A 26,978-nucleotide genomic window follows, 5' to 3' on the forward strand; every position below is an offset into this window, starting at 1 on the left:
GTTCTCTCTCTCCTAAACCAGGTCAAGAACAGACAGTAAGAATCACAGCTCTATAGTGTCTAAAGATGAATATATTTTAGAACCCAGGGGTCCATTCTGTTTGTCCAAATAGTATATATCTGATTCTTTAGTCAGTGTTTGCTCTACAGCCAGGACCCACAATGAGGTGGTATTAATGGAATACACTTCGAATACCATGACTGTAGAGACTAGTTTCAAGATAACTTTAATGACAATAGAGGCCTACAAATACTTGTTATTGAATTTGTTTATAAGAAACATTCTTTAAAAAAATTTCCACTTTTCTCCTAATGCTGTCCTTTTGTGAATTTATAAACGCATCCTTAGAGAAGACCAAATATAATCCAATAAAAGCTATTAACAAAAGCTTGTTTCATTGAACTTTAACATCTTTTCCATAAACACCATGTAAAGCATTTCTTCAGCTATATGTTTTATAAAAATTTTAGTAGACATTTCAGAGAAAATTTCTCTTTTCTCTTTTCCTGAAAGGCAGAAACTCTTTCTATTCTACAGAGGGCTATACTCAGATTTTTAAGATTTAACTAACAATTCTCAAAGACTCAGGTTTCATAGTGCTACATGTATTCTCTGATATCTGACGACCTACAAAATTTGGTTTTGAACTTTTAGTCAATTAGGTAATGACCTAATTAACTAATCCAAAGGAAAGACAGGCTTCTTAGTATGTTCTATCCTAGCAGTACCCTCAACTGGCCCATCTTAGCTAGGAAGTGGTGGCCGGCGCATGGGATCAGACTGAGGCTGGCAGCGTCAGGAAGTTCCTGACACACTGCTCAGTTTGTCTCCCCCAAGCCAGTGACCAGGAGTTCCGAAAAGGCGATAGCATATAGGAAAATCCCACCCTTCCTAGGAAGGGTGTGCTCAATAACTCAGGCTCCTCTTTACCCGAGGCAGGCAAACCCACAGCTGATGGAAATGAGAGCATGGGAGAGCCAGTGCTTCTGAGTGCGCTCCAATTAAGGGTTTCCTTCCTGCACTTGTGGACGGCCTACCATAACTACTACAGTGAGTCACAGAGCTGACTGTGAATTAGAAGTCATGGAGGTGCTCTCTGTGACCCAGACTGGAGCCGACTTCATCCATATTTTTCCATTGACTTCCCAACTAAGAAGGGGTTAAAATAGGAAATTAATCTGTAAATATAAAAATAGACTTGGTAGACAGAAAGCATCAACTGTATGTATTTAGGGATATCTATAAGCTAAAATTAGGATTAAATAGAAGTGTTTATGAAAAATTTTATAATTACCTTGTCATCCTGAAAATCGCACGTCAGCAAGCACCAAAAAAAAATGGAGAAAACAATAAACCCTTAGTTCCATAAATAAATTCCATCACTGAGTCCCCATCATAACAAATAAAAGCTAACTGTAAAGACAAGCATGTTTCTCCTAAAACTAACTCAATAAATAAATTAATATTCATGGAACTGACATGAGGTAGATATTAACATATATTTATGCAATGGCAACTTTTCATTCATAGGAACAAGTGCTTGAAATTATTATTATTTTTTTCTTTCTAATGTAAAGTATTTTTGAGTATATGAGAAAATGAACCTCTTGTTAATGTATATGAGTAAAATTCTTATCCTGGGACCATGAATTATAGTAATGCCCTAATAGGAGATCATTTGTCCAAGTAAAGCCTCCCAGAATACTCGTGGCAGTGGAGCAGATAAACTAGATCTGGCTGGGCCGGGTCATCCCTTGCTCACTGGGTGTCACTCACCACTGTGCTGTAAAGGAATTGTGAAATGATGCGTCTATGACTAGAAACTGAGTGGGACAAATAGTCCTGGGGTACTCGAAAGGTCTTAATTGGCATTGTGGGCATTTTTCCTTTCCTAGCAGAGGACAAGCTGCTGCCATGCGTAAGCTGGGAGCTTGGAAAGCAGGGACCTTTGGTTACACAGGGCCAGCCTAGCTGAGACTGGCAAGCAGTTGTTACACGGAGTATGTGAGCTGCCTAAGTGAGAGTGTGTGATCCCAGACTATGTGCTCTGTTAGTTGGATTTTATGCCCCTTGATTCATTTTTTTCCCTTTCCTTTACTTTAAAGTCTCTTGTGAGAATACCACTTTGTCACAAGGGAACCAGAGAAAGGAATCCTGATTGTGGACTCTGTTCCAACTAGCATGCAGAGGGAGCCTTGTTTCTTGAGGCCCTACCACAATGGTGGTCAGGGGAACCAAACTAAGACAGCCCCAGGGAAGGTGAGATGTATAGGGACAAGCCAAAGGAGAGAGTCCCCTTCTCTAACTCCTCATGTCAGATTGAAAGGGTTTATGATTTCTTTTAAAATAAGAAAAGCCATTTTAAAAAAAACATAACGTCATTTGTTAATGGGATTCCCTACCCCCAAGATTATTTAGTCAGATACCTTATTTTCAGAATTGGCATTTTCTGGATTAGTGTTAATCCTAGGTGAGAGTTGCCTTTATCAATCCAAACCTATGTCCCAGGTTCTGTATCTTAACCACATGCAGAACTACCATTTCTAAGAGAAGCACTCTCAGATCTTTCAGGCATCCAGTTCATCATATATCACAGTCATATTTTATATGGCATGTCATGCAGGTGGGATAGTTGATTGCCTCAAGTCTTGGTAACACTTTGCTACATGAACACAGACAGGAACACCAGCCAGGCTTTAAGATGATTACTCAGGCCAAACGCTAAAAAGGCCCATTTCTCATCAGTATGTGGCAGTGCTTGGTCTCAAATTACCTGAGGACAGGGAAGGACTTCAAAGGGCAAACTATATCTTCCTGCATGGGTTCTTTATGTTAAATCATTAAATATAGTCCCTCCCCTCTGGGACGGCTCACCCTATGTAACAGAACTGCCAGGAGTGAGCAGAAATCATCTCCCTGTAGCGTCCTCTCACTGATCTCATTTCTCACCTTTTCACATTGCCTTCCAGTTAAACAGGCTATCTTCAACAAATAATTTTAAAGTCATACTAATACTTTCCAAGTCTATTTACAGATTTTTGTATTTAATAGAATTTTATTTTTGATCAAAATTTAATGTGGCCAGATAACTACAAAAAGATAAATTTTAAAAGCCCTTTGCTCATGAATGAGACATGAAATTTTAAAGATTTGAGATTTCACTTGCGTTTTTGCTTACTCCGATTGACATTTGCAAGAGTTTTAAAATCACTGAGATTAAAAAAAATAATATCCTCAGTTAAATTTAAAATGCTCTTAAGTGTTTGCTTCACTATAAATTGGAAGAAAAGGATAGAAAGAAATAGAAGCCAGTCCCTAAACACTCTCTGTAGCCACTTACTTGCTCGTGCTTACCTTGGGTTGGATGGCCTCCTTCTGGCTCACCAGCTGAGACCTCAGGATGAGCACTTCCTCTTTGCGGACATCAAGCTCCTCACTCACAGAGGTCAGCTGCTCCATGAGGACACAGTAGGCTGGCGCACCTGGAGCAGTCACCTCTGGGGCACTTTTTTCGCTAAGGGCCTTGCGTAACTCATTTAACTCATTTTTCAGTTTTTTGTTTTCTGATTCTAGTTCTTGACGCTGTATGAAGACAAAAAATAGTTCATCACCGTCATCCTTAGCTTTACATTGGGATGCTCATTTTCCCCCAAGATGGTAGAATTCTACTGGAAAAGATTGTCCGTAGAATTCTACTGGAAAAGATTGTCTGAGCTACCCTAGTGAACAGCTTCCCAGGTTCTACTGAGAGCTCTGCAGATTAAGGAAGTCTGACATCAAGTGAAATTGAGCAAGGTGAGTGGTAGTTTGCTTCATCAACCTAAATTCTGGAGTCAAATTTATTCCAGGCCTTCCCAAGGTGTGTTCACAGGCCTGGAGAGATTGTTGAGTTCCAAGGGATGCATTTTAGCTCAGTCCTGGAAGCCCAGGTTTTGTTTATGGATTAATAAATGGGCAACTATGAGGGTTCAGTTGGTCAGGTTATTTCCAATGGATAGTTCAAATGAGTAGACCCCTGAAATCTTGAGTAGCATCCTCTTATTCCCTTTGTAAAGCAGAATGGAAAGACCACTGACATCTCAGGATTCTAGTTTCTAATAAAAAATTACCATATCATTTAAACTAATAAAGTTCCCTTTAGTGTTTTCATGGTAACAAATGATACTTTTTTGATATTTATTTCCTGTGGGACATGCTTATACAGTTGCTTGCGGAGGCCTTGAGAAGTTGGAGGAGAGGACGGGCCACCTCTTATTTCAGCCAGATAGAAATACACATCCTTCACTCCCTCCATACTTACACACACTACCCACCATCCTTATGCCACCAGTTAGCTGCCCTCTGCACATTCTGCTCAAACAATGGCAATGAGAACCCAGAATAGAGTTCTGATGCTGAACTAAATTTACTGACACTGAAACATAAATGTCAGAAGACACCAGCTGGGGAAGAGTGAAGTAGACAGTCATTTAAAAGTGCCAGGGTACCTTATGTAGCATATGATAGGCCTTATGACAGAGGACGTGAGGTACTGCTGTGTACAGATAAATATTTTATTGTTTCTTCCAGAGAAGCAGTCTTGAGTTTGTTGTACCATATATCAAACCTTTTAACATGTTATAGTAAAATGATTTAAAGTCCTTTTATTCTAGTTTAAGAATATATAATCCCTTCTTTCATGAATTAATCCATTTTTACATGAAAAAGAACGTGATTTCAAATCCCCAGTCTCCCACCAACTGGTAATCAGGTTTGCATTGCTCATTTCCACAACAGGAAACATGACTGTCTTTACTTTGACACCTAAGCTCTGACTTCGGTGTGCATCAGGACCACCAGGTTGCTGGGCCCCATCTCCAGAGTTTCTGATTCCATAGGTCTGGTGTGAGGCCCACAAATTTGCATTTCCAAGTTACTAGGTGATGTTGATGGTGCTGGCCCAGGGATGACATTTTGAAAACTACTGGTGCTAATGCTTGGGAACTCTGGGATCTGGGCTTCATTTTTAACATACTACAGTGAATGTTTTTATTGTCCATTTTTGTGTGAGGCAAGTAGAGGGAGAAGATCTGGAAATCAGATTTCTACTCCCATTCCTCTGACCTGCCCCATCCCATCTGATTCTTGTTTTGAATGACCCGTATCACAGTTTGGTCTTCTAGACAAAGAGTCCAAAAGGCAATGAGAGCAAGAATAATAGAGATAACCATTTGCTGCCGCCCTTTTCTCCTTCTACAAATGTAAATACTACCTAGGTAGTACTTTCATTGAAGGAACAAGAGATTTATGTATGTTTCAATTAGAAAGGATAAAAGGGTCCTTTAGGGTATTTTAAAAGTAAATAACTATAAATTTTTATAAAAATTAGCTTTCAAACAAGTGACAATAGGAACCTAGGATGTTTAGAAAGTCTGCTATTGTCTGGAAACCTAGATTTAAAATTAGCCTGATAGTAAATCTTTACTGTTCTAAGCTTCAGTTTACTAATATTTAAAAAGAAAATAAAAAAAAACTTATTTCAGAAGCTGTGACAATGACTAAATGAAGCGTAGGAAAAGCTTTTCAAGCTATAAATGAAGGCATTAATAGTCAGGTGTTTATTAAATATCAGTGGAAGAATTCTAACTATCTTAAGGGGAAGGGGCTGAAAAAGAGTTGTGGATTTAGAGAGGGTAGAGAAAAGGCATTCTCTATATCAAAATGCCGTAAGGCCTGAAGAGAAGGCAATAATCAGTGGTTCTGGACCTTGAGAAGTGGCAAACCCATGGAAGACGGGGTCCTATTAATGTGCATAAATTATACTCTAAATCACAGTATTAGGAAATAATATATCCACACTAGACTTGGAATAATATTACTAAAAAAGAAAAAAAACTTTGTCAGTTTAGAGAGACTCTAGGAATTCTCAAATATACATAAAGGCTTTAAAATTATATGTTTCTTTATGCTATTTTGTGGCTTTTCTAATTTTTAGTTTTGTTCAATTATCATCATAAACTTTACTATAATTTTCCAGCTATTCCATACCATAATTTGCAAAGCAGAAAATAGCAAAAAATTGACATAAGCAGAAAATATTTGAGGATAAATAAATTTAAGGCTAATAAGTTAATTAATAACTGAGGAAACTTTTGAAGTTGGGGGTGTTTTGATAGCTGACAGCCTGATAGCTCAAATTTTGTGGGGCTCAAAACGTTCTGACTGCGGAAAGCTGAGGAAGGAGCCAGGAGGGACAGAGCCTGATCTGTATCCAGGAATGGGCCCTTTTTTGTTATTAATTTTTAAACTTCACCTCTTGTGATACCCAAGATGCTTTGTACTTCAGGAACTACTTTCCTAATCCAGTGCCTTTTCCTGCGCTCTGGAACACATAGCGACAACTTACCACTGTTTAGTTAGATGTTGCATTTAACCATTAAGAAGACACAATTCTCCACCTTCATCCCCCTCCTCCCGTTTTTTTTTTTTTTAAATAAGTTAAAATATGTTTCTACTCTGCAAATGAATACTTAGCTACCTTTATCTACAAACATATAGTTTCAGTGGGATTTGGTGGTTAGAGCAGGTGTCTTGGAGCCAGAGATGCCTATGTTCAAACCCTGGTCCTGACAGTTTCTAGTAGGGTTATTTTAGGGAAGCTACTTATATCTCAGCCTCAATTTCCTCATCCATAAAATGGGAACCAAAATGACAACCTGCAGTATTTTAATAAGAATTAGAGCTGATATGCAAAATATCTGTATTTAAAAATGATAACGATAATGATAGCAGCCAGTATTTGTTGTGTACTTACTACATGCTAGGCCCCATTCTAAGCAGTTTACATAAATTACTTCATACAGCCTTCGTGACAGATGATTATCATTATTCCCACTTTATAGATGAGAAAACTGAGGCACAGAAAGGGTAGGTAACTTGCACACAGCCCTAGTGACAGATCTAGCATTTGAACCCAGGCAGTCTAATGCTAGAGTCCATGTCCTTTACGACCTTCTATTGACTCACATGGCAAATACTGGTTCTATTTTTGTTTAGACTGAACTCTAGCTTACATGGAATAGAATCTATAAAAGGAAAAGAACAAGGCTAGAAGTAATGCCTGAAGAAGGATTAAGCAAGGGCCTCAGGTGTCCATAAGAATGATCTATGAGAAAAAGAGAGGCTCTGAGCAGGTCTCTTGCCAAAACAAGATATTCAAATTCTTGGGCAGAAACTTCTCATTACCTTGAGTGACTCATATTCCAGTTCTGCACCTCTAATTTGTGGTCGTTCTTCTTCCTAGGGAAAACATAAAGGTAAAAACTTTATAAAGAAGTAGTTATATTTTAATTGTTACATTTTTACCCTCAGAATAAAACAGTGAGGAGAGTTTGGCTCTTACTATTTGAACTAAACGCTGCTTGGTTAAATTATTTCTGGGATGAGTCCTGTTACAGAAGAGACTGAAGAACTGGACATTAAGTCCAGCTTCAGTGCTCGGCTTGCCCGCAGCCCTTGGGTGGGACAGCACTGCGCACCTTTGCTTTGCTACGGAGCATCTGCTCTTCCTTGCGGTCCAGTTCATCCTGCATCACCTGCTTCTCCTGCTCCAGCTCTGTGACCCGCTTCTGGAGCTTGAGGAACAATGACATATCCAGAGGCACCTTCTTCTCGCTTGGCTCCTAAACTCCAGCAAAATTAAGGTGGTCAAGGCGATCCAAAAGATGTACAAGCCAATGAGAAAATGAAGAACAGTCCAAGAGAAAAACAGGCAAACTTAGAGAAGAAATATAAATGGCCAAAAAATACACAAATAACATGTCCGACTAGGTAATAAATGGAGAAATGGAAGTAAAACAACAGTTTTTCCCCTATCACATTGGCAAAGCCTGAGAAGATTAATAATGCCATGTATTTGTAAGTGTCTTATATAATATTGGTTGGTGGAAAGTATAAGCAGGCCTTTTAAAGGAGCAAGTCAGCTATATTTATTAAAAGTTAAATGTGTGATATCCTTTAACTTAACAATCTATGTTTAAGAATTAATCCTATAGAAATACTTACATAAGTAAAAAAATTCATGGAAAAAGACACCATTGCAGCATTTTTTTGTAATTGAAAAAAAAAAAAAAAAAACCAGAAAGAACCCAAGTGTCAGTCAACAGGAGAGCTACTTAAATAAATTATGGTACAGCTAAACAATGACATGTTTCATAGCTGTTAAAAAGAATGAAGTATAGCTACATAAGGAAATAAATATGCCCTAGATAAAAATATTAAGTGAAATACACAAGTTGCAAAATGGTACTTATATTATGATCCTATTTTTTGTTAAAAAAATCAAATATATGACTTTTAAACATACCTGGCACATGACATGAAAACATCTAGAAGACCATCGATGGTTACTTTGGAGAATGGAAGGTACTATGGGAAGGTTTCATTTTATACTTTACACATTTCTACATTTGAATTCTTTTGTAATCAGGAAAAATGATTTTTGAAAAGGTGAAGTGTGAGTATAAATATATTGAGATTAGAGAGAGAGAAAATTGAAAAACCTAATCATATATAGCCCTTAATAAACTGAAAGATAACCTAGTGGCATTTTAAAAGTATGGCAATTGGTTTTAAAACAGAATCACTGTGAGAACTGCTATGACGATAAAGACACACTAATTAAAGCTAAGCATATAGAAAAAACTAACCAGCATGGAAGTTCTGAGAGTACCATAATTGTTTTCTTGTGTACTTCAGGTCCGAACTTTTAATGAGGTAAGAAGAAAAAGAATTATATCCTTAGATTTAATGAAAAGGATAAGGAATTTCTCTTTGTTAGAGAAAAAGAGACAGAACGGTAACATTAATTAAATTTATTTAAGCAGTCAATTCTTAACTGATTAGCAAATCTTATATTTTCAATTGTCAATTTTTAAAAAGACTGTTTTTTTCCCTCCTGATATAAAAGCAAAATAAATTTCGGAAATAAGAAAAGTACAAAGCAAAATGCAGGCATAATCTTATATCCAGAGAAAACCCACACTTTTTGTATGGTCTTTTTTCTATAGATTTATAGAACTGGAATGTTTTCATTATAATTTTGTATTGTCTTTTAAGCTTAGCATATTATAATTGGTTTCCAAAGTTACGATATGATATTTGAAACTGTAATTTTTAATGGCTGTATTGACATCTGTACAATAATTTGCTTAGCTATTACCTTAGTGATAAGCATTGAGGTTATTCCTAATTTTTTTGCTATTGAAAGATACTAAAATAAACATCCCAGTACACAAATATCTAAACTTTAACATTTTTAAGTCTGTTAAACAGGTTGGACCAGTTTGCATTTCCAACGGCAGCCACTACCTGTCCTAGAACAGCAATGATTATTATTATTTTTTTAACTGGCTTAGTTGATAGACCAAAAGTGGTATTTCATTGCTGTTTTAAATTTATATGTCTTTGCCTTTTGATAAAGTTGAATAATTTTTATACTCATTAGCTATTTTTGGCCTTTGTGAATTCTTAGCAGTGCCAAGTTTAGTGTTATTGCTGTTCTAGAAAAAAACACGTAATAAAAATCAACTAAACTAAGAAGTGGGGCATTTATATACTACCAGGGTCATTTACACACGAACTGGTTAGACCAGGGCTTTTTCTTACTATCTATATTTGTAATGCTCAAAAGAGAAAGTTTATAATATGATCTTTATCATAAAATCTATCCTGACCTAGCAGAACAGAGATAACATCCTGCCTGAACAAGAAATTACTACAGAATTCATTCATACAAAAACTAATTTGTATACATCCCACGAATACTTACATTTTAGCTTATTTACAATGTAAACATTCCATCTTATGTATTTTTAATGTTTATCTATTAATGATGTATGTATCCCTGAAATTTTTAATTATTTAATCTTGTTTTAGACTATAATAGAAGCCTTCATCCTATGAAAGAATATAATACTGATGTGTCATCATTGAACCTGAAATGGCATCATTTGGAAATCATTCCTTTTGGCCTTGAATGGGCATTTTTGTTTAAAAGGAATTAAAATAGGGTGGGGTAACTCTTTAGATATTAGTAAACATTACATAAAGGATTGATTGCTAGATAAGAGCAACATTCCATCGATAGGAACATTAAAATAGAAGATGGAAGAACACAAAAAATTAACATTTAAGAACTGCAAAATTGCCTGAGGTACAACGATTGGTAATTATTTAAGAGAGCTCTGGATGGTGCCCATTTTTCTCCCTAATGACACATCTAATTAAAGAGATACCATCTGTCCTCTCTACACCACATGAGCATCAAGGAAGACTGGGTTATCTGGCTCGCAGAAGTTCCTGTGGTTTTGTTTTGCTTTCCTTCCTCAGTAGGACTTTGTCATCTGGGGCTTTTCCAAGAGAATGAATCTTTGAAACTGACCTTTAAAAAATATTACGACAGTCTCTCATCTGAGGAAAATCAGAAATATAATAGAATTTATTCACAAAAATACCACCACAAGCCTGACCGTCATTCTGGAATTACTGTTTACAAGAGGTGAGAAAATTACGGTGGCCCTTTTCTTGGGTTTGACAGGTGTGAGAAAGCTCAAGAACAAAAGCAGAACTGGGATAATTAGGCAATGGCTACTAAGAAAGATGGATGACAGAGCAGGGAGAAGCAATGGTCCCCAAAGAATGCAACCCCAGACCATGAAGATGCTGGAGGTGTGGGAGGGCTGTGAGCAAGTGGAGTTGGCAGGTGAGTTCTGCAGAGAGAAACAGCAATGGAGGTGCCATTGCAGCTTGTGAACAACAACTCACAGGTTTGGCAAAGCTAGAAAGACATTAATTTTTTTTATATTAGGTTTTGCTGTTATTATATAACTGAGGCTGAAATTCTGTGATCCAAAATTGTCTGAAAGATCTCTATTTTAATTCAAAATAAAAAATCAGTGGATAAACAAGAGTGGGCCCATTATTTTCCTGGGACCGGGTTCTAAAAGAGGTACTTGAGAATATTATCTATAGGAGCTAAAAGTTTTCATTTGGCTTGTTAGGGGCAATTTGTAAACTTGGTCATTACAGAGATAGTTGCAGGAAGAAATGCAAATCTAGAAGTCATAAGTAATTTGAAGTACAAATTCACAAACACAGTCTTAGTCTGATACTTCTGCTCAACTTTCCTTCTTCAATCTCTCTTTATTATCAGTTGTAATGATAATATCTTTCTGATATTGACCACACTCAGTCAGAATTGCAGAGTGGTCACTAGAAGCTTGTTTATTAGAGCAAAAACATTTATTTATTGAACACTTACTATGCACCAAACACTGTTTTAAGTGTTACACAAAAATTAATTCATTTAATCTTCAAAACATCACTCTAAAGTAAGATAAAAACAGCACTGCTACTTCACAGGTGAGGAAACTGAGGCACAGAGAGATTGAGGCTAAGGTTATGAACTCAGTCCCAGGGAGGAGAGTTACTGTAGTCTGTCCCATGGTAAAACAGCACTCCTAACCAAAGCTAGCCACATTTCAGATCATGCACTTTGTCACAAGGAACAAGTGTGACTAGGCCAGTGAAAAGCATTTCTCATTACTGAGAGAAGACTTCTGGGTGCATGACCTACTGTTGGTGGTCAGTGCTGGTGAACAAGAGCACACTATAAGAAACGTCTGTGATTTATGGAGCACAAATCAAACTTCATTATTCAAAAGATATGAAAAAAGTACTGAATCTCACTCTAACTTATTTCTTAACTTGAGAAAAGATTCGGCAAAAAAACAGCTAAGAATTAGAAACAAAAAGGTTATCCCTCCTTTAAATCTGTAAAAATTTGGAGAAAACTTGAAAAGAGTAAAGACCCTGAAAAATACCATTACCAATAAAATTTGGTTAAGCACATTAAGAGTTTTTGAGTTTAAAAATGTAATGCCCTCAAAAAAAAAAAAAAAAAAAAAGTAATGCCCTCAATCAAAACTACCAACAAGAGGCCTCTTTGTCCTGAGTTTAGTACAAATTAATTTGCAGCAAACACACCCTTTTTGCTAAGGCTCTCCTCCTCCCATGCAGGAGCTTCTCAGTGGTATTACATTGAAGCCAACAGTTTGTAAACACACTTCCCACAGACTACTGGAAGGAGTACTCCCATCAGGAGCAACAGGATGCAATCCTGAAACCTTTATATCCAGGAAAGGCTCAGAAGTTGTAATTCTGAAATCTTCAAAGTCTAACTTTGTGGGAGTCTCCAAAGATGCCTTTCCTCCCATCAAGTGACAGAGTCTATCCCCTCCCCTTGAATGTGAGCTGGCCTTGTAATTCGTTTTGACCATGGAATGTGGCAGAATTGACACCGTGCCAGTTCTGGGCCTGGCCCTAACAGGCCTGACATCTTTTGCTCTTGTACTTTTAGAACCCACTCACCACACTGCTAAAGAGAGTAGTTACATGGAGAGGCCCAAGAAGAGAACCTGGGTACCTCAGCTAAATGTAGGGAGGGACTCCAACCACCAAAAAGTGAGGCAGAAGAACTGCCCAGTCAAAATCCAAAGAATGCAAGCAATAGTAAATTGCTGTTGTTTGAAACCACTAAAGTTTGGGATGGTTTTTTACACACCTGGAATAACTTTGACCCTCCTATATACTGGCCATACTGCTGTATAAGGGTCCCTAGCCTAGCGTCAACTATAGACAGAAATGGGACTGGAGAATTACACAATAGAATCCCTGGATGGGAAGAGGTAAAGAGCTCCAAACAGAGCTCCAAGCCCTAGGTAGAATACTGACTCTGCCAATTACAGGTCGTGACCTTGGACAAGTAACCTAGCCTTCTTATATATATGATTCCAACTATATAACATTTTTCTTTAAAATGAACAGACTGAGAAGACAAGAAAAGAAAGAACCATTCCATTTTTTTTCCCAGCTACTTTGCAAGAAGCAGTCTATTTCTGACTTGGCCATTTTCTCAGAATGTAATATAAAAATAGAAGAGTTGTGCCTGAATTACCTATTACTGAAACTAATATTATAGTTGAAAAGAAGATCTGAGAATTGGTTTGGGAACAATCTACTAACTTAAAGTTATGGTACCCTTGGAGTTACAGCAATATGTTATTTTGGTTTTGTACCACATAACAGAAAACACTAAGCCAGATTTATAAGCTGTTTTTTCATGCATTTTTATAGAAGAAATTTTACATTGGTAAAAACCATCATCGGAGGTAGCAATTTTGCTAAACTCTTGGGCACTGGTATTATATTATTCAAGGGCAAAGGGCTTACTTTTTAAATAATTTACCTCAGTCTGAAATAAATTCATGATGGACTATATTTTTATATACAGAATAAGTTAAGGTATAATAGGGAATTACAAACAGGAAAATCTGGTCATCAAAATTTCATTAAAAATTAAAATGTCTATAGACAAAAAATATATGCAATAAGTATGTATGTATGCAGCTAATTAAGTACCTATAAGTCACTCATGAAAAATAAACAATTCAAAACAAATGTTACATTTATGGGCAAATGGAGTCTACTCTGTAATGGAAATGTTCTCCGTTAATAATAGCATGATCATGTCCTACTTTTAGTGATAGGTGTCTAAAACGTACCTCTGTCCTCAATGGAATGTCTTCAGTTTCTGCAATTTCAGAGCTAAAGGTGTATTCAGACTCATTGCTGCTGTGGGTGGAGTCTGTTCTCTTGTGTCCAGGCTTAGGCACATTCTGCAAGGCAAATAAACCAGGTATAATTAATACAATGTAATTAAATCAGGCATAGTTAGGACAGCATCACCATAACTTGGTTCTAATCTCTACTCTTTGACTTGCTGTTCTCATGCCCAAATCATCTTTCCATGTTGTCCTGACCAAACCCTCACAAAAGGGTCACCTTCGGAGCTCCTCGAAGAATGAGAAAGATGCACCAGTGAGGCATGGTAAGAACCGTTGTTAAACCAAACACTCAAATAAAAATCATCAGTGATTATTAGTTGAGTCATCTTTGGGTTTTTAAAGTTGTGAATGGCTGACCAGTCACACTGGGTAAAACATAGGTATGACGCCTCAGCTTCCAAGCACTGACTTCAGTGTTGCAATCAAATAAACATACCAAAAAGTTCATAAAATATGTTTAATAAGAGCATGACCATTTTATTGCACTGTAAATAGGCATAAATTTAAAAAAAAAAAAAGGAAAAAGAAGGGGATTCCACATAAGTGACTATAATTTCTGTCACTTTTTTGCATAAAGTTGACTCTGAAGTCAGCAGTGGGAAAGACCAGCAGTGCAGGAGAGACAAGTAAACTGCTCAAATTCTCTGTGATCCTTGGGTTTTTAATTCAGGGAATCCAGGTGACACTTTATGACAGGTGGTGCCTATGAAATTGCATTCAGAAAGCTTGCGGAGAATAGGAAAGTTAAGCAATTGCAGTCTCTTTCTTTCTATAGCAGGAAGAAGATATGAAAAGGCTGGGTTTGTGCCCCTCTCTCTTAGTGTGTCCTCAGCAGAAGAGGTGGAGAGATTCAGCAGCCAAGATCTCGCAGGGTTACCAATCCTGGGAGCTTCAAAGGACCTCTGAGAGCTTTCTGGTCTATCCAATTTCCTGTAGTCCTCCCAGCTGTAGGAGAAGAGTCAGAAGCCACAAAGAGCTTCTTTACTTCTTTCCTTCCAACATCCAGGCTTATAGAGCACAGATCCATCTGTGCAACCAAAGAAAAGCCAGCATCTGGGGCAGTTGAAAATATCCCAGTCCAGCCCAACCTGTGCTCCAGTGCAAAGGAAAGACCCACGAACACCAGAACCTCTAAACTATCAAGCAGCTGTGGTGCACACTAAGGGAATGAAGTGCCACACATAAAGTCAAAGGCACTCAGGTTTACTGTTTACACACACAGGCACTCTTACTTAAATTTCATAGCCCAAGACCATAATTGTATAGGATGGTGTTTATTTAATAAATTGTTGTGTCACTATGAAAAATAGGTAGGTCCATAAGGACAAAGATTTTTAATAAGCTTATTAAAGATGAGTAAGGCCCCTATTTACATACATACCCCTATGTATGTATTATTAAACATTATTAAACATACCTTAAGGTATGAATAGAAGCAATACTGTATATTTGCTATTTAATGTAACTTTTAGATACATGGCAGTGGTTAAGTACTCTGAGTGAAACAGGAGAGAGCTGGGTAGAAATCCTAGCTCTGCCACTTATCTCTTATCCAACTTCCCTGTGTCTCACTTTCATTAATCAGAAAAAGGGGATAATAATATTCTCTACCTCACGGAGTTTATGTGAGGATTAAATAAGATAGTGCAAGTAAAGAGTTTAGCATAGCTTATGTATAACCAGTACGCAACTGATGGTAACCAATGCTGCTATAATTGTTAGGACGCTGAAGTAATTCAACAATTCCTTGCTGGTGGCCTTTCTGTTTTTGTTCAATATGCTATATTCAATTTTTTTCAATATATGCTAAGTTTAGTTTTTATTCAATATGTTATTTAATTACAAGGACAAACATTTGACTCGATCATCATGTTCTTCAAGATCTGCAAGCAGTACCTCCTCTCCTTCTTATCTGTCATTTCTTCCATAATTCCTTCTTTTCTTGAATCTGTTTTACTCTCTGTTAGGATTAATGACCCTATTGTTAACATGCTGGATTCCTTCTTTACTTGGATTAATTTATTTTCAAATACTTTACTAGCCTGGATTCCCTTGCCTCACTATCCTTTCATTGTTGGCTTGAAATCCTGAGCCCTGGATCAGTCCTTTCTTCATTGCCTCAGCCCTACAATTGAATGTTCCAGGAGAAAAATCTCACAACACTTCTTGGTACCAGGGAAAACAAATCTAGACTGTGGTAATCAGTGGTACTACCTTTGACCCGAGTATCTGCATAGATTAAGAAGCCCTGAGGCAGTCTATTAATTCCCCTCCCTTAACTTTCCCAACCTTCCATTTGAAGTCTATTTATTACAAAATGCTTCATTAGCATTGTGGCAGTGAGAGCTCCATTTGTAGAACAGTGTCAATGAAATATTAGCCAAGTACCCATCTCGGCATCTGAGTAGTTGTGAAGTTCTATCTAAACATATGCCACCCTAAAACAAGCCCGATCCTGTCTGATCTCAGAAGCTCAGCAAGGTCGGGCCTGTTTAGTACTTGAATGGGAGACCACCTAGGAAGACCAGGTGCTGGAGGTGTAAAAAATCTAAAAATAAGGGATTGTAAACTGACAAGGTCCTTGCAATCTGTGAGGTCCACCAAGGGCTGCCTCGCCTACGAAAATAAATAAAATAAAAAAAATAAAATAAATAAAATAAAATAAAATAAAATAAAATAAATAAAATAAAAAACATTAAAATAAGATGTAGCTGTTAATATTTTAATTAGTCCTGCATTCTAAAGTCAAATTTTTTATTTTCTGTAAAGTCTGTGATCTTGATTGCATCTGGAGCTAGGAAAGGAGACCTAATGAAGAGAATATGAGGAAGCAAGCAATCTCTGAGCTTCCTTCTGCTGTATTTTTCCTTTCCCTTCCTCTAACCATTTGTTACCTAAGAGGAATGACGAGTCACAGGCATACAGTAAAAAGGGTTATCGGCTGAGAAATCAGAAATCAAGCGGCTTAACTACCCTTGGAACTTGATTGCATCTTTTTCCACAGCCTGTGGAGGACAGAATGGATAGCAGGCAGAGACTCGCTTAGTAGGAAGGACTAGCCCTGTTAAAGTTGCTGAAAGATGGCCACTGCTAGAGGGTGTTTTCTAGAGATGGCTCCCTCTCTGATTAAGGAGACCCATTAACCTCACAGATGTCTCTAGAACGTGCTCAGAGACTGATATAAATGGCACATATTTCTCACTTTATTTTCTGAGATTCACAAGGCACACACTATTAAAGAATCCAAAAAATTCTGTAGGAAAAAAAAATCTGTTTATCTGTTTAAACTGGTTGATACCTACATTTATTTGACCTCAATCATTTCTTTTCCCATGGCTATTTCTTAACATCCCCAGTAACTACTGGCCTCAGGAACACCCAATAGGATACAAAGCTTAGCTCTAGGTATACCTAAAGCATAGCTTAAACATAAATGGTGCAGTTATCTAGTAAATAGAATAAAAATACACTCCAAGAGTGGAACCCCGGGAACATGATGTTGAAAGACAAAGAAAAAGGACTCTAGAGAAAGTGGAGAATGAGAGAATGTGAAAGGAGAAAAGTTTCAACAGGGCCAAGCACAGCAGAGAGATCAAAAAAGACAAGATTTAACCGAGGGTCCTTCCAATTTATTGGTTGTAAGGATGATGGTGACCTACTCCTACTTCTAATTCCATTTTGTCACATATAAATCAGAGTAGTGAGGTTTGAAATAATGGTCCAACTGTGGGATTTAAATTAGCTTTTAAACCTCTTTGAGACTAGGTTTTCTCATTTACAAGGTGATAAATTTATTTCATTTTTTTTTTGTTACATAATCTCTTTGACTATTTAAATGTCACATTTTAAAGAACTTTGTCAGAGGAACCAGATAGAAGCAAAATTTGAAGCAAATACTCCATAGATGTCAAAGTATCTTGTTTTCTATCATATATTTCAGAGCATTTCTGACCATTTGCATCGCGGGTAAGGCTGACATTTTAGGAAAAAAACTCTTTGTTCCCTATGGCAGGTTAAGCAGAACAGGGAGGGTGTGCAGAACTATTACATGTACAAAAGGTACACTGACAGATGCAGAAGTCTTTGAAATAGATAATTTATCACAAATAGAAGCTGAATCTTCTTTTTGTAGGAATGCCTTTGGAATTATAATAAAAAGCAGTGGAGAAACTACTCAATTATATAAATATCTGCTTATATACAAATTTTATATTCAGTCATTCCATACATAAAACAAAGTACAGCTATATTGACTGTATACTGTCTTACAGTCCATTTTTTAAAGTGTTATATGATCTTGGATGTGCTTTAAAACAATCCAATTCATTGGGTGGGGTGAAATGGAGGGGTAGAAAGGGGAGTAGACATGTGTTGACCATTTTAGAACTGGGTGATGAGTAGTATATGGCGTACAGGAGAGCTCATTCTATATTCTATATATTTTTGTATATGTTTATATTTTTCCATTAAAAACTGCATTTGACTCACCACCATCAGAGTCATCTCTTCCTTGAGGTCATCGTATCGTTCTTCTAAGCGACTGAACTCATTCAGAAGGTTCTGATATCTCAACCTTTCATCATTAAGATCAAGTTCTAGTTGTTTTGTTTCTTCTACTAACTTCTTTTCCATAGTCTCTGAAAGAAAGAAGAGAAAAAAACATACCAAAGATGGCTCCACACAATGCAACAGTACAAACATGTACACTGACTTCCAGTTTCTCCGCAAGGGGTTTTGCTTTCAGCACCACTATGATCTATGAAGAGTATCTTCATAGTGAATATAGGGAAAGAGAAAATATCACGACCAAAAATTAAAAGAATTTATTAATAACAACAACAATCATCTACTGAGTTCTTCCATGTACTATACACAAGTGCCACTTGTTCACTGTGTGGTATAACAACATATCCTTGATAAACTTCCATTAGTCATTGTCTAGTAAGAAAAGTCTATATTTTTTATTCCATTTCAGGCTATTCATAAAATTCTTTTGTCCAAATTAGTGTACTCTGTCAAAAGGTCAGAGCTATTCCTCAAGTCTGAGGGAACAGTGGCTTCTCAGTGGCCCTAGCTATCCTACTCTATAGAGCCTCTCTCCACTCATCTCAGTTTCCAGGTTCTATTTTAGTTTTCCAGCATTCTAAATTCCCTCACTGCCCTATTACTTCCCTGTGTCTAACCAGATTAGATCCTCATGCCCAGCAATCTGTGTTATTTCATTTGTGTGCTGCTGGGAGAACTCTGACCTGCCCTCTGTTGCCAATGGCTTGCACTTGCTGAGGACAGCATCTGGGGATTGGAAATGAGCCCTGACTACAGATAACGCAAAGAAAAAAAGTCTTAAATCTCAGCTATATGTTTTAACTCAATGAACCAACCAGTCACATTTATAAACATCAAGCTTCCTACCTACCACTATGGCCCATTTTATCCTCTAATTTTGTGGCTAAATTCTCATCTGTTCTGCCTACTTCTATTGCTTCACCATTTCTTTCTCTGTCAGGTCCATGAGGGCCAGGGCTGCAAGTGTCTTGTCATAGCTGCTACCCTAGTGCCCACCGAAGATACATTTTCCTAGGTAAATCCATTGTTATTTCTTTATTCTTATTGTTTGGTTTCAAATAACAGTTTACATATCTTTAGAAGTATTCTCATCATTTTGGGCCCTTCCATCTCTTCATGTCTTCAATGACTGTTTTTTCCCTCACCTCTTAATTTTCCTTTCTGGCTTCTTTTTTTCACCGTATCCCTTATTTATGGTTATCTTATAAGGCTTCATTCCATATTTTTTTCTTTCTTTTACATGAATCCCTTTAATTATGAGAAAAGGGGCAGCATAGGGGAAAGCACAGAGGGCTCTCTTATCACCATAGCTTTAATGGGTACCTTAAGGCTCATTTCTTTCTCTCTCTGATCTTTAATCTCATTTTGCTTTCAGAACATCTCTATCTGGAGGCCCTAGCTGACATCCAAAAATTAACACTCTAACAACTAATCTCATTAATTTTCCTCATGGACAGGTACTATTTTTCCTCTCAATTTCCTCATTACTAATAACACATCATTATTGTTTTGATATCTCATATCAAAACTGTAGAACATTTTAATTCCTTTTTTGAATACCACATCAAAAATGATAACATTCTGTTGATTCTTTTTATATAATATACTCTCATTCCAATCCATCTCTTCTTTTCCACATCTATCGCCAATTACTCTAGTTTAGATCTATATTTTCTTATCCTCTGTTTATGTATCTGTGGATCCCTTATAAATGAACATCATTCTCATCTCTCACAAAGAGCAAACAGAATAAATGTCCACATCTAGTTAGTTCTCTATTAAAAAAATTAGTGTTTTTGTTGTTCTTTTTTGGTGGCAAAGAGAGGTTGATCTTTGGAGAATATCCACTGGTTTAGCAAAAAGTAAATAGAAGTAATAAACACAGACACATATACACAGATACATATTAGCTCAAGAATTCTTCCTAAGTCAACAGGAATCCTATAAGCCATAACTGATAAATCATACATGCAGAACAATTAAGTTTTTAAATTACATGTGTTATTGACTAACATAAGCTCACATTTGTACATAAAGAGATCAGATTTTCACCAACTAATTCAACCAAAATACTTAGAGTGCTTGCCTCTTAGAATTTTATAGATTTATTGATGAGAGTCTCAACTTTTAAAAAATATTTAAGCTCTAAGTGAAGTTGTAACATAAAACTTTGGTTTGAGGTTGGGTGCCACACACTATGTTGAGCTCATGTGAGTCTTACCTGTCATCTCCTTGGCCTGCTCCACGATAAGGTGATTGAGAGCCTCTTTTTCCTGCTTCAGTAAAGTATTTTCTTCTTTCAGATTTGATACCAGCTGTAAAATGAAACAATAAACTGAGGTGGCTGCAATAGACCGATGAAGCCTGGAATTAAGTTTAAAAGACCACATGGCAGTCACTCCTTCCTTCCACATCTCTGTGCCTCATTTCTTTGCTTAGTTAGTTATCTTTCAAACTTGGCTCAAGCATTACCCATTCCAGAGAGCCTTCCTAAAAACTCTCTCCAAATAGGTGTCTCTCCTCTGGGCTACTACAGAACCCTGTATATGCCTTTTTATAGCCCTTATAAATAACTTATTTTTATTTCCCTTATAAACTAGATATTCCTGGAGGACAAAGATGATTGCTGTTGTTGTTCTACTTTGAACTTTGAGCATTTAGCAACTGCCTGGCACCTAGTAAGCATTTGCTCTTCAAACAAGGATAATGCCCTCTCATCAGCCTAACACAAAGCTTATGTGAATCAATGATTCTAGTTGGGAGATTGATGAGGTTAAGAAAAATATGAAGGGCATTCTGGTTCTGGAAATTTGCTGAAGATTTCTGTCTAGAAAAAGAGAACTTCCCTTTCATCCCCCTTTAAGAGTTTTGCAATGTTGCAAACGAGTCCTTTGAGTCCATGTTTAAGTACTGACCTTACAACAGTGTGAATGTACCTAATGACACTAAAATGTACATTTAAAAATGGCTAATATGGTAAATTTTATATTATGTATTTATTATCACGATTTTTTAAAAAAAGCATTGAACTTTAATTTTCCAGTTCCTGGTTTGGTAAGGATTTCCAGAAAGCAAAAATCAAAATCAAAGACAACTTTGCAAAGTTCTTAATTTACTCAAGTAGTTCATCTTTGGAATAAAATGTGTGCTCGTGAGTGAAATCTGAATTTCCTTTCTTTAAGCCTAAATACAAGAGGCTCTAAAAATTATAGCTTTAATAATAATGAGAAAGTATCCCGAGTTCAGAGACAGAGACTAAAGGGTGTCTAAAGAACAGGGAATTAGATAACAACACTGTATAATGGCAGAAGTCGGTCCAGAAGGTATTCCTTCTGATGGTCCAGTCTCTTCTCTCCATACTGACATGTCCTTAAACATTTGCCCTCAAAGGAAAGGCCCCAATTCTCTATGTACTCTTGAAAGGAGCTGGACTTTGTCAGAGGTGTGCAACCATTGTTTGGTGCTTTTTCAAATACATGTGCCTAGCACACACTCCTAGAGCCTGGGTAGGTATATATTTAAAAATTTTCTCCTGGTTAAGAACCATAGTTCTAGTGTACCTTCTAGGCTCCTTCCTCAGGCTAACTGATAATGTAGCTTTCCTGACCATGTAGCGGGCTGTCACAGTGAAATTTCTTCATTTTTCCCCATTACTACACTATCCAAAAGAATTAGTGATAGTGCCTATACTTATCCCTGTGAAAAGCAGAAGATAATATAATAAAAAGGAAGGAGAAATGTGAATCCGCTTATATGTATTATTCTATCAGACTAAAAAGGTATGGACTTGACTTTAAAGAGGAAAAGAGACTAATCCTACCTAGCTTAAATACTCTATAAGATTCAGAAAAATCTGGAAAGTTTCTGTGGACTCAGGATATGAGAAAGAGAGAGAAAGAGAGAGAGAGAGAGATTGGTCTTTAGCTTCAAAAGTATTTCTTTGAATGCATATTTGAATTCTGACAGAACAAGACTGCCTTGTCAAAATAACATATATTAATGGCACTGCTGTTTCCATATACAGAGTCCAGATGTACTAGAGATATAGGAGAAATTATTAGGACTCTGAATACCATGGAAGGACTGCAATTTTATTAGCTACACTATCCTACCCAAATTGAATCTAAGCTTCTCATGCCATATGCTGCGGCTAATGTTCAGAAGTTAGCACAGAAATAGCATATTTGGATTCTTGCCCATAGTTACAGCTAACAGAGTCAACTCTGTTTTAAAGATGGTCATGTAGTGGAATCTCTGAAAACTACTTTTCCCAGTAAGCTTTATGCTGAGGTACTTTTATTTTATTTAAACAATATATCTCATTACTGCTTGAGAACCTTAAGCTATTTAATAAGAGTGTCTTTTTTTTAAACACCTACAGCACTTGGTCTTCCTAGGTGGTCTCCCATCCAAGTACTAACCACGCCTGACCCTGCTTAGCTCCCGAGATCAGATGAGTTCAGGCACGTTCAGGGCGGTATGGCCATAGACTGTATTTAGGAAAGTTTTGACATAAGTTAATACAAATTTGTAGTGTGGAAGCACTGATAAATCTGTAAGGATTTTTTCCCTTTCATTCTTTCTTTTTCTTTCTTTTTTGGTTCTATTTGCATAGTGATTCTTGGCTATGTAGAGTTATTTGGATTTCTTCCTCTTATACTTACCACAACCTTAATGCCGGTTTCCATAAATGTCTCTAGTGTCAACTAGAGACAGTATTGATAGTTCACTGTTTGTCTCACTGCTTAATCACGTTAACTCTAGGATTCTATGCTCCATCTAGATCTACAGATTTAAAGAACAACAGTGTAAAGTAGGGACTTGGCCATTAATTCTCTTCTTCTAATACTGCTTTTCTTATATTCTCATTAGAATCTAAAGATTCTGCTAAAGACCTACAGCTACTTATCTATCATGTGGAAGAAATACTTGGAAAACACTAGTAATGAACAGTCAACCAAATGAAATTTGTATTTCAGCTTGGATTAAACCAGCATTGAGCTACAAGGGCCAAGTCAATGTGACAGCACTTTTCTTTTGTGAAAGGAGGAAATGGGGATATCAATATTAGTTCCTTCCTACCTGCTCAGTTTCTTGTTTGTATCTATCAGCACGTTCCTCAATGGATTTTTTGTCTGATCGAGTTTGTTCCAGGTCTTTCCGGAGCTTGGCAATTTCTTCCTGTAAACTAAAGACCCGTCCAGTGGCAATCTTAGCTTCCTCCTCACTTAGTTGAAGACGTTCTAAGTCATTTCGTAGTTTCTCAGTCTCAGAGTTGTATACTCCTTCCAGATTGGTCAGTTTCTCCATGAGGCATTTGTAGTCTTTGTTCTTTAAACACACACATAAGTAAAAATAAGTAAATACACACACCATCAAAGGTATTTAGTGAGAAAACTAGGCTTGTTTATCATATTCGTGCTATATGATCACAGTACTTATATAGTCTCTAACCAAAATGCTAACCACAACATTTACAATAACGCAATCAATACCCTCTTATTGGTAAAGAGAGAACAGGCATTTTACTTCTGTTTCATATAATGGACAATATAGATGTGCTTTTCCCATACTCAAAAGGTGAGCTACCACAGTAAATTCTTAATTTATTGATTCTTAATCCAGGAATAGAAAATCTTGCTTTTGAAAACAAATCAGTGTGCTACTAAATGCCATGTGCTAGCCAGGTGATGCATAAGAATGATAAAATGGCTTCAAAATCTCAAGTTTCTTATAAATCTCTTTATTACGTGAAAATTCCTCTCCCCATTCAGAAAACTCCTCTGGTGAACCCTATTTAATTTTGTTTTTCTGTGCCCTTCTTAGCATTTATATATTACTACTCTTATATCATTTGCATGTGCTAAAATACTTAGTAACTATCTCTTGGAAACCAAACTTTTATTTCTGCAAATAGGCTGTAGATTTCTCAGAAGCATGAACATCTTCCTAATTCTTTTGCTATCTAAGTGCTAAACAACTCCCCTGCAAAAGAAACAGTATACCACATGCAAATAAATGGTAATGATGAAAGAGCTTTATAAAGACTAAGCATGATATGGCTCTGAGTCATAAAGGTTTGGAGTGTTAGCAAATCTAGCTTTGTTCTCAAAAATAATTTCCCACTTTAGTCCTTGACATTACAGTCTTACCTATGAGTTTGTCACTATTTTCACAATCAGTACTGTCATTATCATTTTATTTTTATGCTAGGCCTGAAAGGTAAGGTCAAGGGGAGACGATGTTGAACAGAGCTCCAGTGGATGTCCTCAGGCATTCTCCATTTTCAGGGTTCCTGTTTAAAACCCACCTGCTCATCAACCTTGCGCTGCAGCTGCATGATCTTGTTTTCCATGCCGATGTGGAGTTTCTTATAGCGTTCCACGGAGCGGGCCTCAATCTTGAGCTTCTTCAGCTCACGCTTGGCCATCATCCGCCGGAAGCAGCACTGGAGGTAGATGATGGCATGCATGCTCCTCTTGTAGTAGGTGCGGGCCAGCCAGCCCCGGACCCACTTCTGAATGATGACTGCTTTGTGCTCACGAAGTATCTGCGGAGAAGGATAAGTGCATAATGTCAGGTCCTGGACTAGACTCAAGGTTCAACTCTACCAACTTATGTCTGTCAGGCCGAGAATACATATATTGCCTAAAGGGAAAGACACAAAAGCTTAAGTAACAATGTATTATGTGGATTATATGTATCACAAATATATGGAAACACAAAATTATGTTTAAAAGTCTACTTCTAAAATCAGAGTACACATGTAGAAGCTGTTTAAATAAAAGGTATTAGATTACTAAAAGGAAAACTTCCAAAAAGAAAGAAAAAACCCATTATGTTTCTTATCAGTATACAATAGCTGTTAGTAACATGTAATCGTCTATAAAATGAACAGAACTTGGCATCCTGTGAATTACGTGCTACTAAAATAAAAGACCCATCACCCTTACTACTGATACCATCTCACTGTGCAGTAGGTCTATGCTTCGGGACATGGGGTATGGCCAGTAAGCTGGCTATAAAGGCTAACACTTGGAATACTGCAAACTTTATTACTGATTTATTAATATTTTCCCCCCAAAACAGAAGAATGACACTCTTGGTTGCCCTATTTGAGGAATACCATTCTAGTGAGGATTTCCCATTGCTATTTCAAATGCAGCAGGAATCCACTTCGAGATTCAAAGGAAGTATGACTAAAGTTTTAAAAGGAAGGCTGAAACTAAAATGAAGTGAAGGAAATGAAATAGGTCTGGGGCTGGTTGGTTTGTACTTTAAATTTGACTTTGTTATATATACATTTTTAAAAAAGATATTCCCTTAAAGTTATAAACAACTTATAACAAAAAAAAAAAGTTTGCATTATAAGGTGGATTTGTGACTAATGACTATCAAGCAGAGACTGTGTAAACAATTTCCAGGAATGATGGAGAAGAAATTCTTGAAATTAATAAGTTGAACTAACAAAACCTTCTAAGGTCCTTCTAAGTCTATGATTTTATGAACAACTATTGTATGACATAAATGATCTTTAAATGTATGCACTTGATTAGGTACTTTTAGTGCTTATTACAAATGGATATAATGTAACTCTTACAACATTTCTTAAATGTAAGAATCTCTAAAACCATCTATTCAAATAGATAGCAGTTTAATGGGATCATGAAATGAATAGTTCCTATTTTTAGGTTATGTATCTGAGAAAAATAATGAAAAAAATGTGCCATTTTAAATAATACATTTTAGAAATAAGTGGTTAAATTTTAAACCATCAAGTACAAACTAAACATAAGTGTTTAGCAGATCCTAACAGCATCTTTAGCTAACTCAAGGCTGCCCCCTTCAGCTGTTTTCCTATTGCTAAGGGCAGCCTTCAGTTTTCACTAAGTGCAGTCACTGTGCATCACGCCACAGTGAAGCTGGGCATCCTGAGCTCTCCCTGAATATCAAAATCCCAAGGGAGCCACTTGTTTTATCCGGATGACTACTGACCAAGTGGACAAGAGTCAGTGATGGTAAATTGAAGGCTTACACACTTTAAAACTCAAGCAGCACACAGTGGTAAAGCTATTGATGCCCATTTTCCTATTCCATTTCCTCTCTCCATGTATATTCAGACATTGGTCCATTTCCGTAGCTTCAGTCAAATGGAAATGGTATATAATTAGAGATTTCATTCTCAAACTCATTTCCATTAGTGAGTCAGAGAAATTAAACAATACTTCTCTCCCCTAAAGACTCTCAAGCACCATGAAGGGGTGCTTGGACTGAAGGCAGAGCCAGAAAGAACACTAATGAGGTGCTTTTGGCCTATATGTGAGCCAGCCTCTTACCTGTCACCCCCACTGTATCGTCACTGTGGGAGATGAGCTGGCAGAGCCTGTTACTGCTAAGCCAAATTGCCTTAAAACCCTATTCAGATGTTCCTGAGGAGAGCAGCGAGGAAAACGGAAGGGTAAGCAGTTTGGTGCATCTAAAAGGTCAAGTTTAATAAGGCGTTTCCCTCCCTGAAAGCTCATGCTTGTAGAGAAAGAATACCAGACCATAAAGCTGGCATGGGCAGAAAGAAAAGACCTTAGTAGCTGTCTTCAAATTTTCTTTAAAACATAGTAACATGCTAATTCAAGCCTCATTAGCTTTCTATTTTTTTGTCGTCTAAAATTACTTCAAAAGAAAGTAAAACACATACATGAGGAGGACCTAGGTCACACCACATACTGCCTGTGATTAGAGACATGCCCCTCA

At 37.0% G+C, this 26,978-nt stretch overlaps 1 protein-coding gene and 1 pseudogene across 10 annotated transcripts in view; both read right to left on the reverse strand.

Moving 5' to 3' along the window:
• The window catches only part of MYO5A (myosin VA), a 158,773-nt gene that overhangs the window by 31,818 nt on the left and 99,977 nt on the right, over positions 1-26,978 (reverse strand). For 7 of the 10 annotated variants that reach the window (XM_036218226.1, XM_036218223.1, XM_036218231.1 and 4 more), the window contains 9 exons: positions 24,541-24,780; positions 23,313-23,561; positions 20,452-20,545; positions 18,153-18,301; positions 13,602-13,715; positions 7,518-7,661; positions 7,225-7,278; positions 3,355-3,582; positions 1,295-1,303 (listed from right to left, as the gene is read on the reverse strand). In XM_036218226.1, coding sequence (XP_036074119.1) covers positions 1,295-1,303; positions 3,355-3,582; positions 7,225-7,278; positions 7,518-7,661; positions 13,602-13,715; positions 18,153-18,301; positions 20,452-20,545; positions 23,313-23,561; positions 24,541-24,780 — 1,281 coding nt within the window. The remainder of the gene's footprint in view (positions 1-1,294; positions 1,304-3,354; positions 3,583-7,224; positions 7,279-7,517; positions 7,662-13,601; positions 13,716-18,152; positions 18,302-20,451; positions 20,546-23,312; positions 23,562-24,540; positions 24,781-26,978) is intronic. The other 3 variants (XM_036218230.1, XM_036218224.1, XM_036218228.1) reach the window with 1 other exon arrangement.
• On the reverse strand, positions 22,603-22,721 carry LOC118601121 (annotated as a pseudogene).

This window comes from Rousettus aegyptiacus, unplaced genomic scaffold (assembly GCF_014176215.1).
Source record: "Rousettus aegyptiacus isolate mRouAeg1 unplaced genomic scaffold, mRouAeg1.p scaffold_m13_p_3, whole genome shotgun sequence".
NCBI classification, from domain to species: Eukaryota; Metazoa; Chordata; class Mammalia; order Chiroptera; family Pteropodidae; genus Rousettus; species Rousettus aegyptiacus.